Source organism: Echiichthys vipera (genome assembly GCF_963691815.1).
Source record: "Echiichthys vipera genome assembly, chromosome: 18".
In the NCBI taxonomy this organism is placed as follows: Eukaryota; Metazoa; Chordata; class Actinopteri; order Perciformes; family Trachinidae; genus Echiichthys; species Echiichthys vipera.
Genome location: NC_139843.1, coordinates 9,070,218 through 9,094,173, shown reverse-complemented (window position 1 = coordinate 9,094,173; position 23,956 = coordinate 9,070,218). Strand labels below are relative to the sequence as shown.

General features: G+C 41.2%; 1 protein-coding gene across 1 annotated transcript; it reads right to left on the bottom strand.

The window, feature by feature from the left end:
• Positions 1–13,473: 13,473 nt before the first annotated feature.
• Positions 13,474–23,812, bottom strand: oat (ornithine aminotransferase). Its single transcript, XM_083932542.1, has 10 exons — positions 23,672–23,812; positions 20,280–20,511; positions 19,898–20,122; positions 19,705–19,800; positions 18,728–18,855; positions 18,007–18,129; positions 16,362–16,490; positions 16,091–16,204; positions 15,078–15,222; positions 13,474–14,686 (listed from the first exon to the last, which is right to left on the bottom strand). The coding sequence occupies exons 2-10, from the start codon at positions 20,491–20,493 to the stop codon at positions 14,526–14,528; spliced, it is 1,335 nt and encodes a 444-aa protein (XP_083788668.1). The 5' UTR covers positions 20,494–20,511; positions 23,672–23,812; the 3' UTR covers positions 13,474–14,525.
• Positions 23,813–23,956: the final 144 nt, after the last annotated feature.

Below are 23,956 nucleotides of genomic sequence, written 5' to 3'. Positions count from 1 at the left end.
GCCTGCAGCTCTATTCAAATGGTGCATAGAGATGACAAAGCAGATTCACAAAGACAACAACGCCCTTCCCTGTTCAAATCTGCTCTGACCCTGTTGGATCTGGCTGTTTTTGTCTTTTGTCTTTCTGTCTTTTCCAAGTATTGTTTTTTTTTTTTTTTTTTGAAACAAACAGCCACTCAGGCTAAGTGCAGCAGCATACAATCAATATGCTGCATATTGCATTGGCATTTCATCTCACTAACTCAGTTAAATGTACAGTAGATTTTGGATTGCAAGAAAGAGATATAGAAGTCATTGATCTCACTGCCTTTATTATTCTCTCTCTCACACGCACACGCACACGCACACGCACACGCACACGCACATAAACACACACGGACTCGTGTACACACATCTTTCCCAAATCCATTCTCATCTTTCATACCATGCTACCTCTTTTGGGGAGCTATTCACATTTTATTGTGTGCTGAATTTGAGACTCAAGGGTTGTTCCTAAAAGTTTCCTCAAGTAGAACGAGCCTCTGCACGCTCTCCTCAGCAGTCGTCCTGGCATTGTTCAATAAAAAAATACCCTCTCCACCTTAATGGCTGCCATATTCCACAGCTGGCTGCATTTATGTGAAGCATTTTATGTATCCTTTTTTCATTAGCACATCAAGTGCATCTTAAAGCACACGTGCCCCTGCATCGTATAATACACTGTAAATGTTATTTCTGTTCCTTCTCCTGTTAGCAGTTGTGTCTATATGTGAAGTAAATAAACCCACAGGCCAACAACTATCAGGACTGAGGTCATTCGAGTCAAAGTTAAGGGCACACTCACACGGTCCATTCGTACCATGCCCCGTGCTTTAGTGTGATGCACTTTACAGAGTCCAGGTTCCATTCATTCACACAGGCAAACATGGTGGTGGTAAACTACGATAGTAGTCACTGATCAAACCGCTGACCCTTCAGACATTGGCCGAACCTACTCTACCCACTGAGCCACAGCTGAAATGATCAAATGATCTGATCAAATCTGCATGCTTGTGCCCGTACATGTGCATCTGTGCTTTACAAAAGCCCACCTCTCTCAACTGGGCCGCAGCCAGCAAGTATTGGCAATTACTGTGGGATGATTGGGTGTTTGCAGATGTCCCCAGTGGATGACTGCAGGATGTCAGGTTGGAGTATTCTTTGTATATGGAGGAGAAATCATCATTGAGATTTTAAAAGGGGAGCAGCAGGGGAAGAATACAGAAAAAAAAAGTCTATAACAAAAGAAAGGCATAATTGTGACAAGCTTTGGCAGTCTTATGGAACGACCAGCGGCATGCTTTCTGCTCTCAGCACACAGTAGTGGCATTGTCCATCTTTCACATCCTAACAAAGAGCCGGGGTCCTCCACGGTCCACCCCCCTCACCAGGGATGGATGTTGCACTAATGCTGCCCACACAAGCTCGGCAGCTTTCTTTTCTCTCTCCCTCCAAGGACTTTGACAAGTTCTTTGTACTCGTGGAAATTCTATTTGTCCTATTCTTGTGGTCTTTTGGGGTTAAAAAATAAGAGATAAGCATCAGCAGGATTTCTTCACAGCTTGCAAAAACAACAAAAAGGGCAACATTTGCTTGGACTGTTACAACTCAATATTTACAAGGGCAAACCGTGAAGGATGTTAGTCGTCCTTCACCCGTGTGGCTTCTTGAAAAAAGAACGAGTGACGGATTCTTTTTCTCTTTCTACAGCTCATAACAGCCAGGGATGTTCACTAAACCTTGTTCCCTGTCCTTTCTCTATCTCTCACCCTCTCTCTCACTAATACAACAACATCGACAAAGTATCATGTAGAGATGAGATGGAAAGCCAATGTAACACGCAGTTCATTTACATTCTGCCACAAGAAATCTTGGCCTCACACGGTGCAACATGTTTCAGTGAGCCATGCTTCTGTAACGGAGTCTCCCTCCTCTTTTCTACTCTTGTCTCTGTACATAAATCGATACGAAAGAGGTGGAAAACAGCACTGGTGGAGATTCTGCGTGTTTGAAGAAATGTAGCTTAAATTCCAGAGATTACATTTTACCAGGGAAATGTCAAGGTGGATCACATTACCTGTTATCTATCTGGGTTTCAGGGGCAGACTTGGCAACCAATGAATTCACTATTAATGGATGGACATGAAGAGAGGCGGAGAAAAAGGTTTTCCACTGTAGGGCCATTTTGGTCCTGTGGTTTTTTTTTTCCGCCAGCTCTTGGAATGAGTTCAGATTCAGTGTACCTACTTGAAAGTGAGCTCTGTGAGACACAATAGTAAGTTTGTTCTTAAATCCAGGCTGTTGAATTCTCCTGCACATTTGCTATAATATTCACAACAATGAAGGACGATTCAATTGTTACACCATGTTGCGAAATGGCCTGTGCAAATTATGGAAAATGTATTTTTGGTTGATTTTTATGAAGACAGGCATTCACAGCTGTGAGGGAAAAATAAGCTTTTTCAAAACAGATTTTGTGGAAATTAGTCCACAAATCCCAATTAGCATTGCAGGGTGTCAGGAAAAGAAACAGAACTTAGATAGTATTTTCATGTGTACCACCAGGTGTCCGCTGTGATAAATGTTGGAACTTAGCTGTTACGCTAATAGAATTTGATTTGCACATTTCCATTTATTTGTTGTCCCTTGCTGGGCATTTTCTTGCAGCGGATTTATATGCAAATTCAAACACGATCTCTTTGGGACGACACAATTTTTGTAGAAGGCTGTTATGGTCTTTGGTCTTCATTTGCTTTTACTTTCTTCTCTGACTTTTCCTTTAAAAGAAAATATTGGTGGCAGGCTGGAAAAGACGCGTAAAAGCACACAATAACAGTCATTGTGTGCTTTTTTATTTTCAACAGAACTGCTTCAAATAAAAAACATTTAAGTAAACGTTAAGGTCTGTTATGGAACTTTCACAGAATGACATTTAATACAACATACCTAAAAACTCTTTATTACTAGCTGAATCACAAAAACAAATTCAGTGGACAGATAAAATGACAGCTATTTAATGTAGTGGAAACAAGAGGAGGCAAAGAATAACTGTTATTTTCTGTATCAGGACACCATGGAGTGTGTTATTGTGGTTATGTCCACCTAACGGGTCATTTCACCAGAGAGAGTAGACTGGTAGCATGAAGCAGAAGCTGGTGGTGAAAATTGTTGCCTGGATCTTTGTTTGAGGGACACTCACCAGCCAATGGGAAACAACTATTTCCCGTGGCTGTGGTAGAGTCTGCAATTAAAGAAAGAGAAAACTACCAGCATTGGATAACAAACTCAACCAGCGTCAAGCCGTTACCCACTGGGTGAGAATGCCTGTCTGAGCCCGAGGTGCCTCTGTGATTGGCTGTTCCCTGTTGGAAACCGGGTACCGAGATACGCTAATGATTCAGGTACAAACGGAGTGGAGATGGGCGGGTGATACAAAGCCGTGTCAGCAGTTGGCAGTCGTCACTACCACTAATTGCAGCGTCTGTCATGGGTGGAGAGGAGAGAAAGCTGTTCCAGGTACAGCAATCCAAATGCCAACCTGATTTTATCACATGCTGACAGATTACAGCGAGGCTCCGCACCAGCAGCCGACCCGCTTTTCCAAAGTCACTGTCAGGAACTACATTTAAAATACCCTTTTTTTAAATTTGAGATATCTGCCCATCTTTTACAGTCAACCTGTGGTCCACTTTTGTGTTCAGCTTCCCACAAATCAGATCACATTTGCATCTGCAAACGAGCTGTCTGAGCGAGTCTTCCCCGGTTTAGACTGATGTGCACTTTGACCATCAGTTATCTCAGAACAGTAAAAGCTACAAAGCCAATCTAAGTTTGTTGGAGGGCGCCCGCACATTTCATTCCCTCCTCTGTCACATAAAATTCTCCATCTGACACCATGCAATGAGAGAGAAAGAGAAGGGGGGACAGAGAGAGAGAGATAGAGAGCGCTGCAGCTTCTGTCACCAAGCCACACCAGGGGCATACTAATATCAGCTCAGTCCAGCTGCTCTCCACGCTTGGATGGATCAGCTTGATTATGAAACATTACAGAGCCTCCCTGTCTGCCGAGACAAACCACTGAGCTGTGGGTCAGAAAGGTGAGTGGCCACAATGCTGGGAGGGGACAGGCCAATGTGCAACAGTGCAGGAATCAATTTCTCAAGTGTCTGATTGCTTATTACTCTGCCGAGGTCTGCAAGTTTGCTTTTGGTGCCTTTTGAGTGACATTTGGCAATACATTATTTGGACGGATTTGACCGCTGGCCTGCCAAATTGTTTACCCCAAATAGCCAATGAAATGACTGTGCAGAAGTTAGCTATAGCCGGTGTATGTAGAGTGCTGTAGTGATTAGGCGTCGAAAGAAAAATAATCAATGACGTTGTGATTCTAATCCAATACATTTTTTGTCAAATTCAGCGGGTATCTTCTCGTGGTCCACTAGCTGGCCCTCTCGCGTTCACTCAAGAATAATCTGGTGTTCACACACAGCCCTGGCTCTGTAAATGGAAAACAAACAATGTGGCTCAGACCGAGAGACACAACACTATTCCATTCGTGCTTGTGCACAGGACAAAGAGAAAGACAGTGGGAGTGAGAAGGACGGTAAAAGTGGCCCATGCTAACGTTCTGACGGAGCACTAATGGGAGGGATTTATCTGTTTGGGTGTTGACTTCAAATATCAACAATATAATATAATCTGCAGATTAATCAATAATGAAAAGAAATCATTAGATGCAGCCCGATTTTGTGTGACAGCTCAGATTCAGATTGATCTAAAAGTTTACTAAGAACACCGGTTATTTTTCTTATTTCCCTGCAGATCCCTCAATTTCTTTTGGATAGCTCTTGTCAAACAGCCCCAGGCAAACAACTCTTTTTTCAAAATAGCATTCTCAACATTCTGAAGCTGTGCCGCCTACAGTGTCTGTTTTCATCCACCTGCATCTTTCTACCGACTTTGCAGGCAGTCAAGACACCTCTGTGCTCAGCCGGAAGTTTAGTTTATTTGAAAACAGGGACGGTGCACATTAAAAACATTACTGTAAATGCGCCAGAATCAGCCAAGAGGCTATTTTTCATCTGTAGTCCCTAGACAGATGTTAAAGTCACCCAGAATAACAGAATATAGAATATAGAATATAGAAAATAGAAAAAATTAGATTAAAATTACAAAGTTACTAGCCAGGGCAATCTACAAAACATGCACAGCAGTTAACAAACATGACAAAGTAGCACACATAACATCAATTTAGAAAACATCATTCAAGACGCAAGACACATCACACCACAGCACAGCACACAAAGCAGAAGCACAAATACGGAACGCATGCCACACAATAAAAACAAGACCACAATAAGAAAGAAGAAGAATTCCTTTATTTGTCCCACAATGGGGAAATTCAATTTTCACTCTATTATTATTTTTCATTTTACACACACACAGGCCCGACATACACACACATGCACAGACAGGACCTATATACATGCAATTAATGGAGAGATGTTAGAGCGAGGGGGTTCCAGTGACCGGCGCCCCGAGCAGTTGGGGGTTCGGTGCCTTGCTCAACAGCACCTCAGCAGTGCCCAGGAGATGAACTGGCACCTCTCCAGCCACCAGTCCACGCTCCATTCATGGTCCACACAGGGACTCAAACCAGCGACCCTCCGGTTCCCAGCCAAGTCAAGACTGAGCTACTGCCGCCGAGGACCGAGGACAGGAAGGTCTAATCAAGTTTAACACCCAACAAGTCCTCATACTGTAGATAAAATAGGTAATTTATGTAGACATTCAATCAATTGTTAATATAGAAGCTATTGATTCACGGAGCTTTAAGTGTATGAGCAGACAAACAGTGCTGTCATTCTTCTAGCAAGGACATCACTGCTTGCTGTGGCTGTCTCAGGGATAAAACAAACAGGCAAATGTCCTTGTACTGTCAAGCGTTTATGTTTTTGGAGTGACATTTTCATTGAGACTTATGTAAGACCAATGCACACGGGAAGAGCCAATCCGAGTGAAGACCTCGCATGACATCATCCCTTGAATAACTAGAACTCACTGTATGTTTTCCTTCGGTCAGCAGTTCAAAGAGTTGCCAGGCAAAGCTTTTACGACTCTCATTATTAGCACAGCCCAATCATAAATACACATGATTTATGGATTTTTCATGAGGTGTTGTGTGAAAATATCAAGGGTGTGCTTGTTTGGTGTTTCGCCAGTAAGCAAGTATGAATTGTGAGGAGCCTGCTAAAAGGCAGAGTTAGGCCCTATTGCAGTGTCAACATCTTTGGGAAGATGGATGTATACTTTGAAAATAGAGCGAAGTAGACCTTATCACACCATTAAAATGCAGTTAACAGAAAGGTCAGTGATTTGGAGCTAGTCATGTTCTAACCAGTGCAATTGGAGAAGCGTTAATGGAGTCTGACAGAGAAAGCGTGGTGGTGGTTTGGCTATATTAAAACTGGATTACGTTTGGTTAAAAAGTTTTGTTAAAGACTTAGGTCCCGGTTTTTCAAATGCATGTCAACTATATTTACAATATGCAATCGTGATCTGCTTTATATTTGAATATACTTGTTTCAGTGCTTTTGAAATAAACATTTTATGTCACAGCGATGTCTAGGCAAGGCAAGGCAAGGCAAGGCAAGGCAACTTTATTTGTAAAGCACTTTTCATACACAAGGCAGACTCAAAGTGCTTCACAGCACAACATGTCATGAATTCAAATGCATTACAGAAAGACAAAGAGAATAAAAACACAGACAATAATTAAAACAGTGCGGACGTTAAAATTGCAAAGATTTAGCAGAAAGCTAAGGTGAACATAAAAGTTTTCAGTCTAGTTTTGAGTGGTGGTCAGAGTGGGTGAGAGTCTCACATCTTCAGGAAGTTTATTCCAGCTGTTTGTTGCATAATGACTGAAAATGACATTCTAAAGAAATGTCATTTTCCAGTCGCATTTAGGCCACAGTTCTACACCCAGTTGTCTTTTGCCCAAATAAATACTTTTTTTTATGAGTATATTTTTTAACCTAGAAGAGTCAACATAGCGGGTAATGTCTCCCTGGGCTTCTGCAAAGACAGGCACATATTTTGTTGTCGTTCTGTAGCATCACCAGCTCTAGTGCCGGGCTGTCAGCGCCGGTGTGCCGATAGCCCCCGGACATAGAGCTGTGGTACAGAGAAGTATGAGGTGGAAGGGCTCCTTTAAAATTTCGCAGAAGGCTAGTGTGCTGCCAACATACCACGGTGTCTGAATGTGCAGAATCAGCAGGACTGCGCGTGACACTTAAGGATCAAAGCTCAGCAGAACATCTTTTGAATTTTGGATGTGCATGTGCAAGAATAGAAAGTTAAAAGTCAGAGGAAGCCGTAATGAGAGAATTTTGCCAGGGACTGTGTGATTGTATTCATCAGACGTCTCCCTGTGAGGGATTTGATTTAAATACAGGAAAGGAACGGAGAATAGAAATGCGATGTGAATGTGCTCCAGTCTAACAATTACTGGCAACTTCCTCCATGGCAACAGTCTTCAAATGGAGCCCCCCATATTCACTCACATAAGGAATGTCACACACTTTGTCATGTTTTGACAAACTGAGGAGGAGGCTCAGTTGTCATTTGCATGTCAGTCAGGCACTCTTGTAATCATTTTTCAGCGTACGTGTTCCTCCCTACCTATGTGTCAAGGGGGGTTGCTTTGGAGTAAATGGCATATAGCTTTTTAATTAAGAAGCTTCACTCTGCTTGTGTTGCTGTCTGTTGCAGGATGTCACATATGCTATATTCTATCCTATACACAGATAGAAAACTAGAGACAAATGTACTCTATTGGTACCAACATTACACCAGTATTACACCTAATGGAAAAATCAATAACATTGTATAAAACTGCTGCGGGAAAGCATGTAAGAAATAGTCCACTCCCATAAGAAAGTGATTCTATCTTGATTACATCTCCTAATCTACAGTATGTTGAGGGAAAAAAAACTGTAAACACTTAGTTGCCAGTGTATTTTACCAGTGTATGTTACCATACTATATAACATCTGAACATAAACAGCTTGTCAATACAAAAATTGAGCGTTTTAAGTCAAGCAGTGCACCTATATAATTGCATCAAATAGGTTTTTTTTTTCTTCTGGTCACTCAGTCTAAACCCCACATGGCTAAAATGAATTGAAAAACCCTGGGTTGGTGGAGATAACTGAGCAACTGGCCTCAGTTTATTTACTGTCTCTGAGCAAAACACCCGACAGTCCATTATTTCCACTGCGCAGTAGATGATTGGGTTTGTAAAAATGAAATTTGACATCCCTCATTAGTAATTAATTAGCCCAGACAACAGACAGGAACAACATTGCTGATTCATTTCCCCCAGCCTGGTGATGAGATGAGAGCCTTCGCCCTTGGGCCAAGGACAGCCTTTTTTACACAGCGTTGCACCATGCTAGCATTAACACTTTACACACGCCGGCACCGTGCATTATGGCACCACTTTAATGTACCTTTGATGGCTTCCATTGTGAAAGACGTTGACGGAACTGCTGAACTTAAAAAGTGGCATTTCATGTTTGCAGAGTTCCACTATTCATAAAGGAGTAGTGCTGCATCAGGCGGGGAGTGCCACAGTGATGTTTAGTGTCATGATTTATCCTTTATGACACTGAGAGCTTCTGTGGCAGCTTGCCCAACCCAAGCTTGTAGTCTCCTTGTCACTGCAAGTCTTTGCGTGATACTTTAGGTTGTCAGTCTTTCTGGGAAGAATCCCTCTGCCTCTGCTTCCTTACACACGATCACATTTTTCTTTTGATTCACCACCTTGGATCTGAGCTACACACAGCCCTGTACATCCCATCCCATTGTTGAAAGAACAAGTACAGGGGCAATTTATCCTTAACATCTAGCCGCCCTTCTTTTCTTTCCTTTATCCCAGTGTCTTACAGTTTTTTCTTTGTTGCTAAAACTGTCTCTCCGAAGACGTGAAGAATGACCGCTCCATGTTTTTAGTCCTGAGAATTGAATTCCTGTGGGCACCATTATGGTTCCATTTCCCCTGGTCATTTTTTTCCCTCCAGCAGTGGAAGCTGAGACCCAAATCTCTCCCCCTCATGTCCTCCTCCTCCTTCCTGCTGCCTCCTTCTCTTCCCTAGCCTCTGCCATGAACCCTGTAAACAATGACGCTTTGTCTGCAGCTGCTGTGGTCGGTCTGTAGCGTAAAGTCAAGCCCTTATGGAGCATCGGTTTGTGTACGGCCTTGACCGAGTTATTGAACTGCCACTTTGGATTACTCGAAGAGACAAGAGGGAGGCAAAGAGGCAAAGCCACTGTGACTGGTTTTGTCTGTGGCTTATCTATCCTCAAAATACCTGTAGGCGTATTTTATGACCGCACGTGGTGGCGTGTTCATATTTTACTGCAGTTTTAGCGTCATGGTTGCCACACATGAGATGTGTACCTCCTACTGAAATAGTAGCACTTGTGTCTGTTACAGAGGTGCTTTTTGCTAAATGCAAACATTGAATGTAAAGTTAAGGCATAACCAGTTATTGAAATTCTCTTGAGGGGGACATGTTGGGCACCGACATTCACTCACTGCAAGTATCTCTCCTGGCATCTCCGCTATCTTTCATTTTCTTCAGGCATTTTGGAAACGGTGATAGAGCTGGCTCACATGAATCTGAATATGAGTCCAATGAATCACACTCTAGCTACAGAATCACCATCCAGGGTCTTCATTAAAGTCACCTCGTCCCTCTGGTGTGAATCTTTCCTTGTTCATTATGGTGACGAGAAGCTAAACCAGTGGTTGTCCATCGACTCTAATTATGTCTCTCCAATGAAAAACTCAAACAGTAATGTTGTAAATCAAATAAAAAGTTTATTTCTATTGGGAAGTGAATCGATGATGCCCAGAATCATGAGCAACAGGTAGATGAGTCACCCACCTCTTGCATATACAGTAGAGTTACTGCCAGGTATTTTGCATTCGGTACCACAGGGGTCAGAAATGCACACAGAAGGGAATTCATCAGATGCTCTTGACTGGGATTTATGCGGCTAACTGCACGATTACTGTGGTGTGATGGTACTCGTTTTCAGTCTGCACGGGAACTTACTTTGATTTTAGAATTGGGTGAAATTTTTTCACCTTCTGAGCGTGCACGTGTGTGTGTGTGTGTGTGTGTGTGTGTGTGTGTGTGTGTGTGTGTGTGTGTGTGTGTGTGTGTGTGTGTGCGTGCGTGCGTGCGTGCGTGCGTGCGTGCGTGCGTGCGTGCGTGCGTGCGTGCGTGCGCAGACCTGGTGACACCTACTTTAGCTGGAGCCACCCCAGAGGTGGATTTGAGTAGGTTTTTTTATGCCTGTCTGTCTGTGGACGGATCAACCACGCAAGATAAAGACAGGAAACTTCAAAGTTGGTGAGGTCCGAGCAAGGGCACAGGATCAATTGTGTGCAGTTCGTGTCAACATAATGATTTGTCCATTAATGCTAATTTTTGTGGGGTTTGTTTTGTAAATTTGCTGGATTTATTATGCATAATGTGTTGGCCCATATCGTCCCTGTGATGTGTTTTTTGCAGAAAACGTTTAAATCATGTAGCGATTTAACAAAACAAAACAAAGTTTGATACGTGGTGATACGTGGTGAAGCTGAAGGTGTGACAACTGAAACGTTTGGGCTGCGAGCCACAGTGTGCCTCGGATCTGCAGGGAAGACCACGTCCTTCTGAGGACCTTGCTGCGCCTGATCAATATATATATCCCCTCTGGTGTGAACTGAAAGAGGCATGTGGAGGAAGAGAAAAATGGTCAGTGCACATTACTCTTTAGGGATTATGTGTCATTTGCCCTTTAAGATGCACATGTATTTTATCAGTGCACTCAGATGTCATAAACTTAATGCAAAAGGCCCATTAATATGAGCACTGGCAGGCGAGCCCAACATTTTGTGCTGATTTATCCGTGGTGGTACAGGAAAAAACGAATAGCTTTTCCTATTCGAGCACTGCATCAGTCATAATTCTGCAGCTGGCACCTTATTCTGCCCACATTAATGGATACAGAGCTTTATAATTTATCCTCTTCTTAACTGCAACTTTACCTGAATTAAATTTCAAGCACAGTACTTTGATTACATCCTCGCTAAGTACCGCAATCTGATTTCTCCATTATGTAAGGAATGAATACAAATGGGCTGGCTGAGGGAGACAAAGGGGCAGAGCTAGAGAGTTGGGACACAGGGAGAAATAACCAATTAAAAGAAAGTCAGACGGAGAGAGAGGTTAGACAAAGAGGAGGCGAGGAACAAAAAGCTGAAAGTGTGGAACGAGAGCAGCCATCCAGTCTGGATGAGCCCCTCTTGACCTTCTTGGTCTGAGGAATTGTGATGGAACACACACCAGTCTTTAAAGCCAGTCTTTCACCGCGTGCTTGAATGGACCAGGCTGACTGTTGGCACACAGCTTTAAAGGAGCATCTTCAGGTTTGGCTGAGCTTGTCAAAGATCCTTGGCCTCGTTGTTCCCAGATCCTCGCAGAGCCTGGGGGTTTTCACTCCCCTGACAAAACTGGAACTCATTTGTGGAATATGGTATGCCTTCCTATCGTGGCAGAGTGGCATGCAGGTCTCTGCAGAGTATAGGATCAAAGCATGCCCAGGACACAAGCGCATTTCTCTGTGTCACCCGGTGATCACCCTCACTTCTCCTGCCAGGTCGGATTCCAGTCATATTTCACAAGCAAGCTCTGGGCCTCGCTCATCTCTCTGCTCTGCTTCATATATGAAATAATAACCTGTCCTACATTTTGGGCTATGTGCACTTTCTGCCTGAGCTACAAGGCCTGTTTTGACACAGATGAAACAAAAATCTAACCATTTTTGACCATCTGAAGGTTAGAGCTTCTAGCCAGTGGTGGAAAGCATATTTATTCATCTACAGTACATCAGTAGAGTTCAGAAGAGAAAAAAACAAAACTTCTGTATTTGAATGCGTTTTTGCTTTTTCAGAATTCTCAGTCGCATCTCAGGGTCTTCCTCAGCAAGGTCCACATCATAGACTGTATTAAATATTCAGTCACATGATAACAGATGAACTTCATCCACTGAGAGAGACCATGCTCCAGAAAAAAAGGCAGTAAGTTAACTAATTTGAGTCTTCCCTCGATAAAAGTGCAAAAAAAAGAAAATGCACTAATAGAAAGCCTTCACAGAGGAGTTGGCCAGGAGTGTCCATTAAAAGTGCAAAGCATTAAACTAATTAGAGTGGATTTCATTGATCCATAACAGCATGCGATATGCTTTCTCATAGATCTGCTTGAAATGAAATACGGTTTGTCGCGTAACCTTTTCCAAATAACTCTTCTGATTTAAAATAATCAAATGCAAAGATTTCTCTTGTATTCATCTGACTCACTCAATTCAACCTACATAAAGGCTAACACATACAGTATTTATGACAGATAGGAAAATAGGGCAACCAGTACCCTCCAATAGACCTGTACTTCAGTAATAATCTCACCACTGCTGCTGTTTATGTTGTTGTTGTTTTGTGGAAAAATGAAGTGAATGCAGTGTGTGCAGCAGGATTTATGCAGGCTGAAGGTCAGCACTCAGAGGGACAGGAAGCCTTTGCCTGTCTCTGTGAGCTAGCTTGAGGTTGTTACCATAACATCCAGTTCAGAACAGCTCATCTTCTGGGAATGACAAGTGTCAAATATGTCAAATCTCTTTCCGTGGATATCCCTGTGTACTGCTGGTCCGGAGGATCGTGTGACAGGCTGAAAGACGGATCATCCAGGTTGTGCCTTGTAGGTTTAACAGTACTATGCTGGGACTTTATACCTAGATTTATCAGAAAGCAAAGCTGGAGTGAAGCTTCAGTATTCTATCTCTGCATTTCTTCCTCTTTTAAGCTTTGTATTAAACATCTGCCCAAGATGTTTGTACATGCTACTTCCTTTGAATACCCATCATTCCTCAGTTGCATTTCGATAAAGGCACAGCGCCCTCTAGTGTTACATCTAGAATCTTTGCAAAATGATGGATTCAATGCATGACTTCAGTATACTGTATTTGACAGCGTGACGCAGGGAATTATCTCTGCTTTGCTTTTTTAGGTAAAAAATATAAAAGCAGACAGGCATGTTTGTGCATCTGGTACTATAATCTGTTTTTAAGCAGGTTAACTGACTATTATCGAAACTGAAATCCCTTCAAATATGAAACAGTCTGATGTAAGAGAGACCTGTTCTGCATTTTATCTGGATACCTTTGCTGAGTAAAACCAGGACAGATCTTTTATATATATATATCATTCGGTGTTCTAGATTTGAGGGTTTCACAGTTTTAATCAGCAAAGCTTCGTGGATAATTCAGTGAAACAGGCTGGTCTGGCAGGCATGCTGTGGTCTGTCAAATTAGTTGTTCCACAGAAACAGCAAAGACAGGAAATAAACTGCAATAATTTATTTGGATATCAATCGATTATACAAGGTGACATTGCCTTTGAAAAGACAAATTTTGTAACAGATAAAACATTCGTCAGGAAGTCCAAGAACAAGAACAACATACAGATATAACTCCAAACATGTTTGTAATGGTAACTAGAAATAGTTCAGGGGGGAAAAGAGAATCAAAATTGCACTAAAAGTCAAACAAAATTCGGCAGACGGCATTAGTTTAGTAGAATAACTTAAATGTCAACTATACTAATAAATATTAATTTAAATGAAGAGACATTCAATTTTTAATGAGTGAGTGTGACTTTTCTATTGCTTAGACTATTGGGTCTTAATTTGTAAAGCCCCGAAAACTGTCACTCACATTTTCAAAATTCTTCTTTAAGAACAGAGGCTATCAAATGTGATAAAGTAACCGCCATGTTTCTTTTGGAATGTACTACACTAAGGCCACATGGTCAAATTTAAATCATCAATTTAAATAAGGACATCACATATCCTGTTTGTAATTTCGATAACTGACAATTCTCATTTCCATAAGGTTTTTTAATTTAGAAATTGAACTGTAACTCCTCTTGTACTTCCGACTGACGCTGAGAGAAGATTTAATTTCAGCAAGTTTTCCCTTCCCCTCAGCGTATTTTCAACTTACAACAAAGTCCTGAGGAAAATAATTAAATAAAGTCTTTGTAACTTAAGACGGCATGAGTCATTGTAACACCTCTTATCCTTTTTGGAAAATAAGAGGTTCCATTGAAGAACAGCACATTGTTTATTTACATCAGTCATTGTCAGCAGTGGAACATTTTAAATAAACCACTGATGTTTTCCATCTGTATGCAGTCTAACACCACCGTTTTTCTGCACAGCAGTTTTTCTGTGCAAAAGTGTCAGTGTAGCCTCATAGAAGCACACTCCGCAGTCTCTAAATACTGTATTTCTACAGTAATAATACCTCAAGGAGTCCCTCTCCTAAAATAAAAACGATTGTTAATACGGATTAAAGGTTTGAAGGCTGTCTATGTTTTGTACAAATTTTGTAGTTTAAAAGGACAAGATGGTTCTCTGGATGATATCGATACATTCATGCATCTCGTGCTCTTTGATGACGAGGGGAGGGGCCAGCCGGATGATGTCACCATGGGTGGGCTTGGCCAGCAGTCCGTTGTCACGAAGGCGTAGGCAAACCTTCCAGGCGTTATAGTCTGTGGGGATTGTTTTTAATATAGGACAGATTAGGTCTAAATAGAATTTTACTCTTATAACATCTAACAACTTACTCTATTATTGTCCTACATGTACTGTAGGTGTAGAAAAGTCAAGTGTGAAGGTGCCTTGGTTGCAATCTGCAACATCACCGCTAGATGCCACTAAATCCTACACACTGATCCTATAACTGCCTAAAGTAATTCATAGACACATTTAAAATTGTGTATTCAAGGGTGCATTCATTTTTTTCTAATATGTGCTTAGATTTGATTTGTACCCTGAGGAATGCACTTCAGAAAAACAAAAAGGAGATTAACACAAGATATTACCCAACGTATAAAGCTAAAGCCTTAGTTATACTGTTTTGGAAATAGTTCAGGGCTGTACCTTTGGTCTCTTTGATGACGACTGCGTTGAGGAGGCCTTTCCCTCTTACTGCAGTCACAATGTCTTTGGGCAGTTTCCTTAGCTCACTCCTCAGCAGCTCTCCCATCTTCTGAGCATTCTCTGCCAGCTTCTCCTCCTCAAGCACCTGCAAATACCAACATTGATGGTTTAGATAATAGAACTTTTATCTAAGTGACTGTAGAATGCTTCAGATTATTTTAACTTTATGGTATGTTACATAAAGAAGCGCTGAAATGATTCCTTGACTTGATTACTAATAGTCATCAATTGTTATGGTCACCCAACGAGCAAAGTGGAGGAAGAGAGATAAAATAGCAAGAGGGGATGAGATGGATGGCGGACTTGTCTTTGGCACTTGTATATTGCCTGAATGTGGAACTTAATTGCACTGAACAACTTTAGTTTTTTAACAGAAAATATCATTGTAAGCAATTTAAACAATACAAAAGGAGTTATTCGTTTTAAGGGAGCTGTCTTATATCCTCCTTTGTATATTTAATATTGCTCTTTAATCAAGCAAAAGTATAGTAGTTTTATCCGATTAATAGATGGAATAATTGGTAGAATACTCGATTACTAAAATAATGGATATCTGCAGGCCTATATCACAGTGGAGGTTCTCTCCAATCAAAACAAAGTCAAAAACACAGCCTGTTTGTAGCAGGGCTGTTGAGCCTGGGTATGGAAAATGGGAAAGCCAGCAGTGCGGAACGAAACACTGAAGTCGACCCACTGGCAGGTCAAAAACTAGCGTTTAGAGTAGTCTCAGTTATTAGTACCTAACAGAAACACTGCGTGCAATCACTTCCTTCTCTCTCTCCCGCTTTCAAACACACAAAAGCACAAACGAGTCCATGTGTGAAATCAAAACTGGAGCTGCATTACACCACCTTTGCTTGGTTCTGTGTGTATGAACAAAAGGCCAGTGTTGAGGCGTTCCTTCATTGTGGCACTGTTGAGGAAACTATAAGTAAAGTGCATTTAACACTGACCTGAAGTGCAGCCATGGCAACCTGACAGGCCACGGGGTTACCTCCATATGTTGACCCGTGCTCTCCAGGCTTGATGGTAAGCATTATCTCATCATCACACAGCACAGCAGATACCTGAGTCACACAAACACGGATCAGTTGATGCAAAGGTTACGTAACTACTATGATCTATAGCTGGACTCCAAAAGTCCTTAAATACTGAGTCTTTCTCTTGCAAAACAATCTATAATGGGATATGAAGAGTCACTGAATAACAACAAAATACGCTTACAGGGTAAACTCCACCAGAAAGAGCTTTGCCCAGAACCACAATATCAGGACGGACTTCCTCGTGGTCCACAGCCAGGCGCCGGCCTGTCCTTGCCAAGCCTGTCTGCACCTCATCAGCAATCCACAACACCTGAACAAAACACAGAGGACTTTAGTAACAATCTCACAGTCTCCAACACAATACCTGAATGTGTAATGCTGTACAAAGTTACAATGTGTTTATTCAATGTAAACATTCTCAAGATCAACAGTGAAATAAGTCCACATGTTGCATTAAACTACTTACAATTAAGCTTTACAGCTGTTATAAGTTGTTATATTCTCCTTTATAAAAACTGTCATCACTCACAACAGTGTATGCTAAAGTGTACGCATGGGGGACAGGAGAACAGCTGAACAGAATGAACCTTGAACCTAACATCACTGCTCTCCTATTGACTTAAACCCTGACTCTCCTTGTGAATTATAGGTCATCTGGGATTATTTTCTAATCTTTGTACCAGATATAAAATTGGCTAAAAATGAAGCTCAGACCCTAAATTAATTTGGCAGTCAAGAGACATTCTGTTACAGCTGGCTGCTGTGCGTTTGTGTGGGATGTTTTTTTGCTCTGCCTAGAAACATTAAAATATGTACCGTTTAGGCCAAACAGAGCCATACATATGGGAAATACAATGTGCATTTGTACTCCAGGCAGCATGATAAACACTACAAAATGTTGTCTCTAGGGTTGTGTTCGTAAATAGTAACTCCAAGCACCAGAAAGCAAACCGGACTGTTTGTAAATTTGGAGCACTGTTGGTATATAACGGTTCGGTTATTCAGAGTACCACATTCTCAGACTGTTGGCATCCTCTTAGGAGACGGAGCTGCAGAGAGCCAAGCGCAGTTAATGTGTGTTTGCTTTAGAAGGTTCGTTGACAATTGTTCTGTGGTTCGAATCTGGGCATTTTACTTGCTTGAAATTATAGTGAGCTGATTCTGAAAGAAGTTACGAGCACTCAGAGAACTATATAAGTTTACAGCAAAATTGTCCCTACATGCATAACATATGTTGTGAAGACTTTGAAGGAATTTATTAAAAAGGAATTAAAGTGTATTTTTGTTGCCAATCGCCACAGTTTCCAGGTAAGCGTCACCAATTCAGTATCTGACCAAATGTCTCCCCCTCTGTTCCTGTGCGATGTTCTTGAATGAAGGACAGAAAAGTGTTTTTGCAGAACATAATGATGTCACGGTGACGCTGACATAAAATGTCATCGCTTCATCCTATTAGACATGAGTGTGAAATGTTCTCAAAATTAGCATAGGAATACTGGCTCTACCCCCCCCCCCCCTTTTTTTTCCCCCCCAAACACCTAAAAAGAACTAGCAAACTTGTCTATTTGTTTTGTTTGACTTTCCGTACCACACCTGAATGCCTGCTGGCTATTTGAGTTCAACATTTATCTCCGTATACCCTTGAAAAGCATGGAACAAGCTTCAGGCATCATCATTAAAGTCTTGTCTAGATTAAATGAGGCAACATATTCTTGAGTGGATGTTTAATACCTGCTTTTTTTTAACCCTACCCTACACCTACAGAAAGCCAAGGAGTCACTAATGACCTCTCACTCATGCTCGTCTGTGCGTTTGTCAAGACTCACGTTGTGTTTGGTGCAAAGTTCTCTGACTCTGGTCAGGTAGCCCAGATCTGGCACCACCACTCCAGCCTCCCCCTGAATAGGCTCCACCATAAAAGCAGCGACATTCGGGTCCTGAAGAGCTTTCTGGAGAGAAGAGGAAAAAAAGACTGGTCACTCATTGTTTATCTGCCTTCAAGAAAACCATGTCAATGCATACATTCTACTTTAGTAAATCATTAGGTTCTAATGTTTACATAGGAAAGCCGAGATAACACTATCTGCAGACATGCAGCCGCAGTCTCTTAAAGTGGATCAACAATTTAACCCCTTGTGTAAATTGAGTGCTACTGAAAATGTAAGAATCTCTGGTTCTGCTACATCTACCTTTATCTTCCCTCCATGACCTCTTATGCAGTGATAAAGTCACTTGTGAATCTTACAGGTGGCTTTAGTGTGTTGAAGTGTGTTGAAGTGAAGTGAGTCCAAAACTCTGGTGTGCAGTGACTGAAAAACTGGTGTGCAGTGACTGAAAAACCTCTCCACTATAATTTGGGCATTTTACGAGGCATTTTGACAGCGATGTTGAACCAGTAAAAACACTTTTTTTCCACACGCCATCTGCTTGTGATAGCATACAACTCACAAGTTAGCCAATTGTACTGTCTCAACGATTGAAACCACTCAAAAACCAACACGATAGGTCCTGTACTGCATGAATGGAATATAGAATTAAAACCAGTACCTCAAGTGCAGGAATGTTGTTGTATGGGATAAGTTCAAAGCCAGGCATGAAGGGACCGAAACCTTCGTAACTACTGGGATCATTTGAGCTGGAGATGGCTGCCATGGTGCGGCCCCAGAAGTTTCCATCTAATCAACAAAATCAATAAGAGTAAATGAGATGGCATGTATGTCATATTGTTCACAGTTAACGTCTTAACATAATGTAGGAAATATGGATCCTGTGGTCATCTTTTCCTAAAACTGTTGAGAGGATTGAACTTATGCCAAGTTTGGTCATCTTAGATTGTAGTATTATCCAAAGTGTAAAGAATCATTAGCCCCTTTCACACAGCCTGTTCGTTGAGGGGCTGTTGCACATTTATTACGTCCCGCTGTCTGTGTGAAAAGTTTTAAGACAGAAAGGGGGAAAGATCTGTTGTGCCTCTGAGTTGGCAGCAGAGGCAGGTACAGAGGCAGGTACAGAGCCACAACAGCGCCGAAGCAATGTCTGGGTGAATAGGAAAGCAGGCAGGGCAGAATAACACATAGTAGCTGACCAACGGCGGGACAAAAAGATACAAAGCAGCAAAGCATTAGCCAAAGTTATTAATAAGTAACATATGTACTGCATACAATAGTCCACCGTCTCATCCGCACTCTCTTTCTCTCTCTATCAAACACACAACTGCAGCTCTGTAGTCTGTCTCTGTCCTTCTCCACACTGACTGTTGATCAATCTATTTCTAAAAAGTAAATAGTAAGCTAAATCTTTTTCAGACAAGATTGTATTTTGGCCAACGCGTCCAGCATCTTCCTACATGCAACTGAATACATTTGGTTAATACTTCTCTACCACTATAGAAGAAATATTTTCAGACAACTTGAACTTGCTGACAGAATGTAAATATGACAATGCTTTCAGTAATTGTAGACATTTCCATGTGTTGGATGTGAGATAGAGCCTGTAGTCTTTTGCAACATAAGATGGTGACTTACCTGCAAAAATGATTTTGGCCTGGTTTTTGGGAACCCCCTTTACATTGTAAGCCCACTTGCGGGCAAGCTTGCAAGCCGTCTCACCACCTTCAACACCTATTAAGAAACAAAAAAAAGCAATTTCAACAATTATACTCATGATAACTTCTCAAGATGATTCATACACTAAGCATGGGGAATTTCCTAACAATACCTGTATTCATGGGTAAGACTTTGTCATAGCCAAACAGGTTGGTGATGTACTCCTCATAGGCTCCCAGCACATTGTTGTAGAATGCTCTGGAAGTCAGGGTGAGTTTGGAGGCCTGGTCTTTGAGCGCAGCTATGATCTTCGGGTGGCAGTGGCCCTGGTTTACGGCACTGTAAGCACTCAGGTAGTCGTAATACCGGTTCCCCTCCACATCCCACACATAGATGCCTGGGGGACAGAAGACAACTGAGTTTTTAGAAAGTGTCTGTGATGATTCATGAACATGTTTAGGAAAATCACCACAGATTACAGGCAAAACAGTGCAGTGCAATCTGTTAACCATACATTAATCACATTATTATTTTTAGAAGTGGTGTGAACTCACCCTCTCCCCTCTCTAAGGCCACTGGCAGGGGGTGGTAGTTGTGCGCTCCATACTTGTCCTCTCTTGCGTAGATTTCATCTGAAGTGAGCTGACGGTCAGGCTTCAACTTGGACGCAGCAGTGGAGGCGGGGCGTGTGCCAGAGTGGAGGCTGCGACTAAGAGCAGGGGCAGCGCGGCTGAGGTTGCGGCTGAGCTGAAGAACCATTCCCTTCATGATTGTATTCTGCTACGTCTACAATAATAAACACACAATTCCGTTTCTATAAGTGTCAAATTTATGATAACAAATAGTGAGCCTTTTAGTAGCAAGGAAAATTTGACAAAACTGTGGTTAATAATAACTACTCAATACTGAGAAGCGAAGGACCGTCAAGTCAATAAGCTTTTAGCGTTGAGTTCTGGTTAGTATATAGGTAGAGAACTGAAGTACATAATTGATTGATCAATTAGTTGATTTATTGGCAACTATTTTGATAATGGCTCATATCATTTCAGTCATTTGTCAAGCAAAAGTGACAAACATTTCTCAAATGTGATCATTTTAGGCTCGTGTATGATAGTAAACTGAATATCTTTCATTCTTTTTATTAACTTTCACTATTTTCTTACATTTTTTTGGACAAAACAATTAATCTGATGAGTGATCTGCAGAATCGTCAATAATCCATTAGTATCTAATAACACCCCAACATACAACAGCATAAACCAAAGAAATGCCCTTTAAAAAACACACTATTTAGCTACAGAAATCGAGCCTTAAAACCTAATACAGCTATGTGAGAGTCCATAGAGCACATGGGCTTTGCAGGTCTGCTGACACTCCTCTTTCACATAACAACACAATAGAGGTACAGACTTTTGACGGGTGTGGGTTGACAAAAGCTAATCCCACATCAGCATGGAAACTCAACTGTCCTTGTCCGAGACTTTTCGATTTGGTCGCAATCAAAGTAAATTTCCTTTCACTGTTTTCTAGTACTGTAACATACTACTTGTATTGCCGCTGCAGACCATTTTCGAATACATTGCTTTATAAATGTTTAAATATTTTTGACTGAGAAGGTGGCTTTCATTATGTCGTGAATGGTTTTGAGATGTTCCACACCTCATTTCACAAGTGGTTTCGGCATTTAGATTAGATGTAGTCTCTAGGATGAAACAAGTTTAATTCTAAGCCAAACGTACTGTTGTCATAGGACCAATGCTGCTCAACTGCAGGATACTGAACATTATCCAATAGGGCTTGGCAATATGGCAATATATATATTGCCAAATCGTGAAAAATTCAAATTCAGACAACGTTATGGTTCCCAGATCATTTCAAGATTACAGAGGTCGGAGAAGGACAGTAAAATGGATCAAAATAAGATGATAATAAATAGACATTTGTTACATGTTTTATCATGTCAAAGTCATGGTATAAAAATATTCATCGTTTAAAATGACTACTGTCTGAGTTTAGCAGCCTGATGGCAGAAGGAATGTAATATCTGGAGCAACTGTTGGTTTTCCATGATAGTAAGTACATGATAATGGCGGCCTGAAAGCATCACAGAGAACTGACAAGACAAAACATGATCAGGTTGGCTGATATTAATCTCTCCTTCTTTCACATTGATCTCGGAACAAACTTTATCAAAACTATTCAGGTTGTTCTTGTCCTTGGATAATCACCTAAACCAGCAGATAAAAGAAAATGTTAAAATACTTTCAATAAATTAACAATAGAAATGACTTAAAATCCTCTCGCTGAACTAATTTACAACAATAGTTAGTCATTTGGGAGTCATTTTACGTTCTGATCCTTGCATGTAATGTTCATTTCAAGTTCTAAATAAACTGAGAAAACACTCTTTTACTTTTGTACTTTTCATTTGTCACGTATTTAATTGACACAGGAGTATACAAAAATAGGTTTTACCATGAGGTTATTCCATATTGACTATTTATTTATTGAATTTTCAGAAAGCATGCTATATCTCGATATATACTGTTATCAAGATATGAAATGACCTATATTGGGATATAAGATTTTGGCCATACCACCCAGCCCTATTAGCCAGGGTATTGTTATCTTACAAAAAAATCCATGAAATAATTAAAAAAATTACAAGATAAGCGTTGGAAAATGCCAAAAAGGCTTCCTGAATTGGTAAAGGTGAAAAAAAAGGTGAAGATGAGATACTAAGTAACTTTATATGGCTCTGGAAAATCAATAACCTTGAAGAGTGAATAAATACACAAAGTAAACGGGCAGCACCTGGACTTGGTCACATGAAGGACAGTGGACCCCTGCCAATGATATGCCAGTCCCCCTTAAACCTGCTCTTGAGAGATGATAGGTTGCTGTGGGGAGCTGCCTCCAAAGCACACCCACTCACTGCAGCCAAGAGGCTAAATAAAGACGAGTTTGAGCGCCAGATATTATGTTTTTTTGTATTATATAACACTGTATTGTGGAACATGACTTGAACGCCTTTAAAACTCTAGATAGCCATAATACCATGACCATAATACCATGACCATAATAATCCCATATCTTCTAGTCAAAATTGAATTCTTACCAGTTACATGATTTAAAACATAAACAATGACAACCTTACTATCTACAAGTCTCATTTCAGAGATCAGCAATGTCAGTCATACTAGTGCAAATGATGTCACTTGCGATTCATGTGTATTGGGGCTTTTAATTCTAGATATCCACAATTTCACTTTAGATATCTATAGAATAAACATTCTGGATACCCATAATGTAATTCTCACTAGTGCAATTGCAGTGATACATATCAATAATTACATTTTTACTAGTCAGAATGTATTTTGTATAGTCAAAATTACATTATGGTGCCTGGAATAGTTTTTAATTTGGGATATCTGAAATTAAAACTATGACTAGTAACAATTGACTGGTAGACATCTGAAATGGGAGTTTTTCCTAGTAAGGATTACATAACAGCATCCAAAATGTCCATTCTAGATGTATACAATGTAATCTGGATAGCTATAATTGAAAGCCCAATACACATGAATGGCAAACGTGACGTCATTTGTACTATTGAGAATGTCATTGTGGGGTATCTGAAATGTTCTTTTGGACCAGGGAGGATTGAATTACAGATAACAGCAATACATATCCGGTCTCGCTATTAAATGTTAAAACCGCCTGCAATACACTCCGGCCAGTCGACGTGAATAAATAAATGTTTATTTTCTTTTGGCACAAATAGTGTTAACGCTATCTTTTAAGAGCCGTGCTAACCAGAGGCAGGTGCTCGGCTAGCTCTAGCTGCTAACGTTAGCGCCATCCCGCCGCTGTCAGTTTCTTTAAGCGTTCACATCATTGTCAGAAAAACCGGGGAGAGGAGACGTGTAGGGAAGTGAGACAGTACCAGACAGAAGTGAAGTGAAGTGAAAACCCTCTTGAGTCACAGAGTGCCCTGTCCTGTCCTGTCTCGTCCTGTCCTGTGCTGTGCTGTCCGACGGTTGAGGCGGACGGTTCCGGTGCCTGTTCGGTGCCTGATGTATGGTCTCGAGCGTGGGGCTTTAGTTCGCGGAGCTCTCGTGCGTCAGAGGACACGCCTCCGTGACATGGTGCAACTTTTTCAAATGATTGCATCGATCATTTTCAAAAAGATACATTACTAAGAAAACCACCGAAACATTGCATTTGCTTT

What these genes read in the sequence shown, in the direction of transcription:
- oat (XM_083932542.1), bottom strand. Translation starts at nt 20,493, where the DNA reads ATGAAGGGAATGGTTCTTCAGCTCAGCCGCAACCTCAGCCGCGCTGCC. An exon ending in AACTTTGCACCAAACACAAC is followed by an intron (nt 16,491 to 18,006) that starts GTGAGTCTTGAC and finishes TGTTTTGTTCAG; the next exon opens with GTGTTGTGGATTGCTGATGA. An exon ending in TTGCCATGGCTGCACTTCAG is followed by an intron (nt 15,223 to 16,090) that starts GTCAGTGTTAAA and finishes TGGTATTTGCAG; the next exon opens with GTGCTTGAGGAGGAGAAGCT.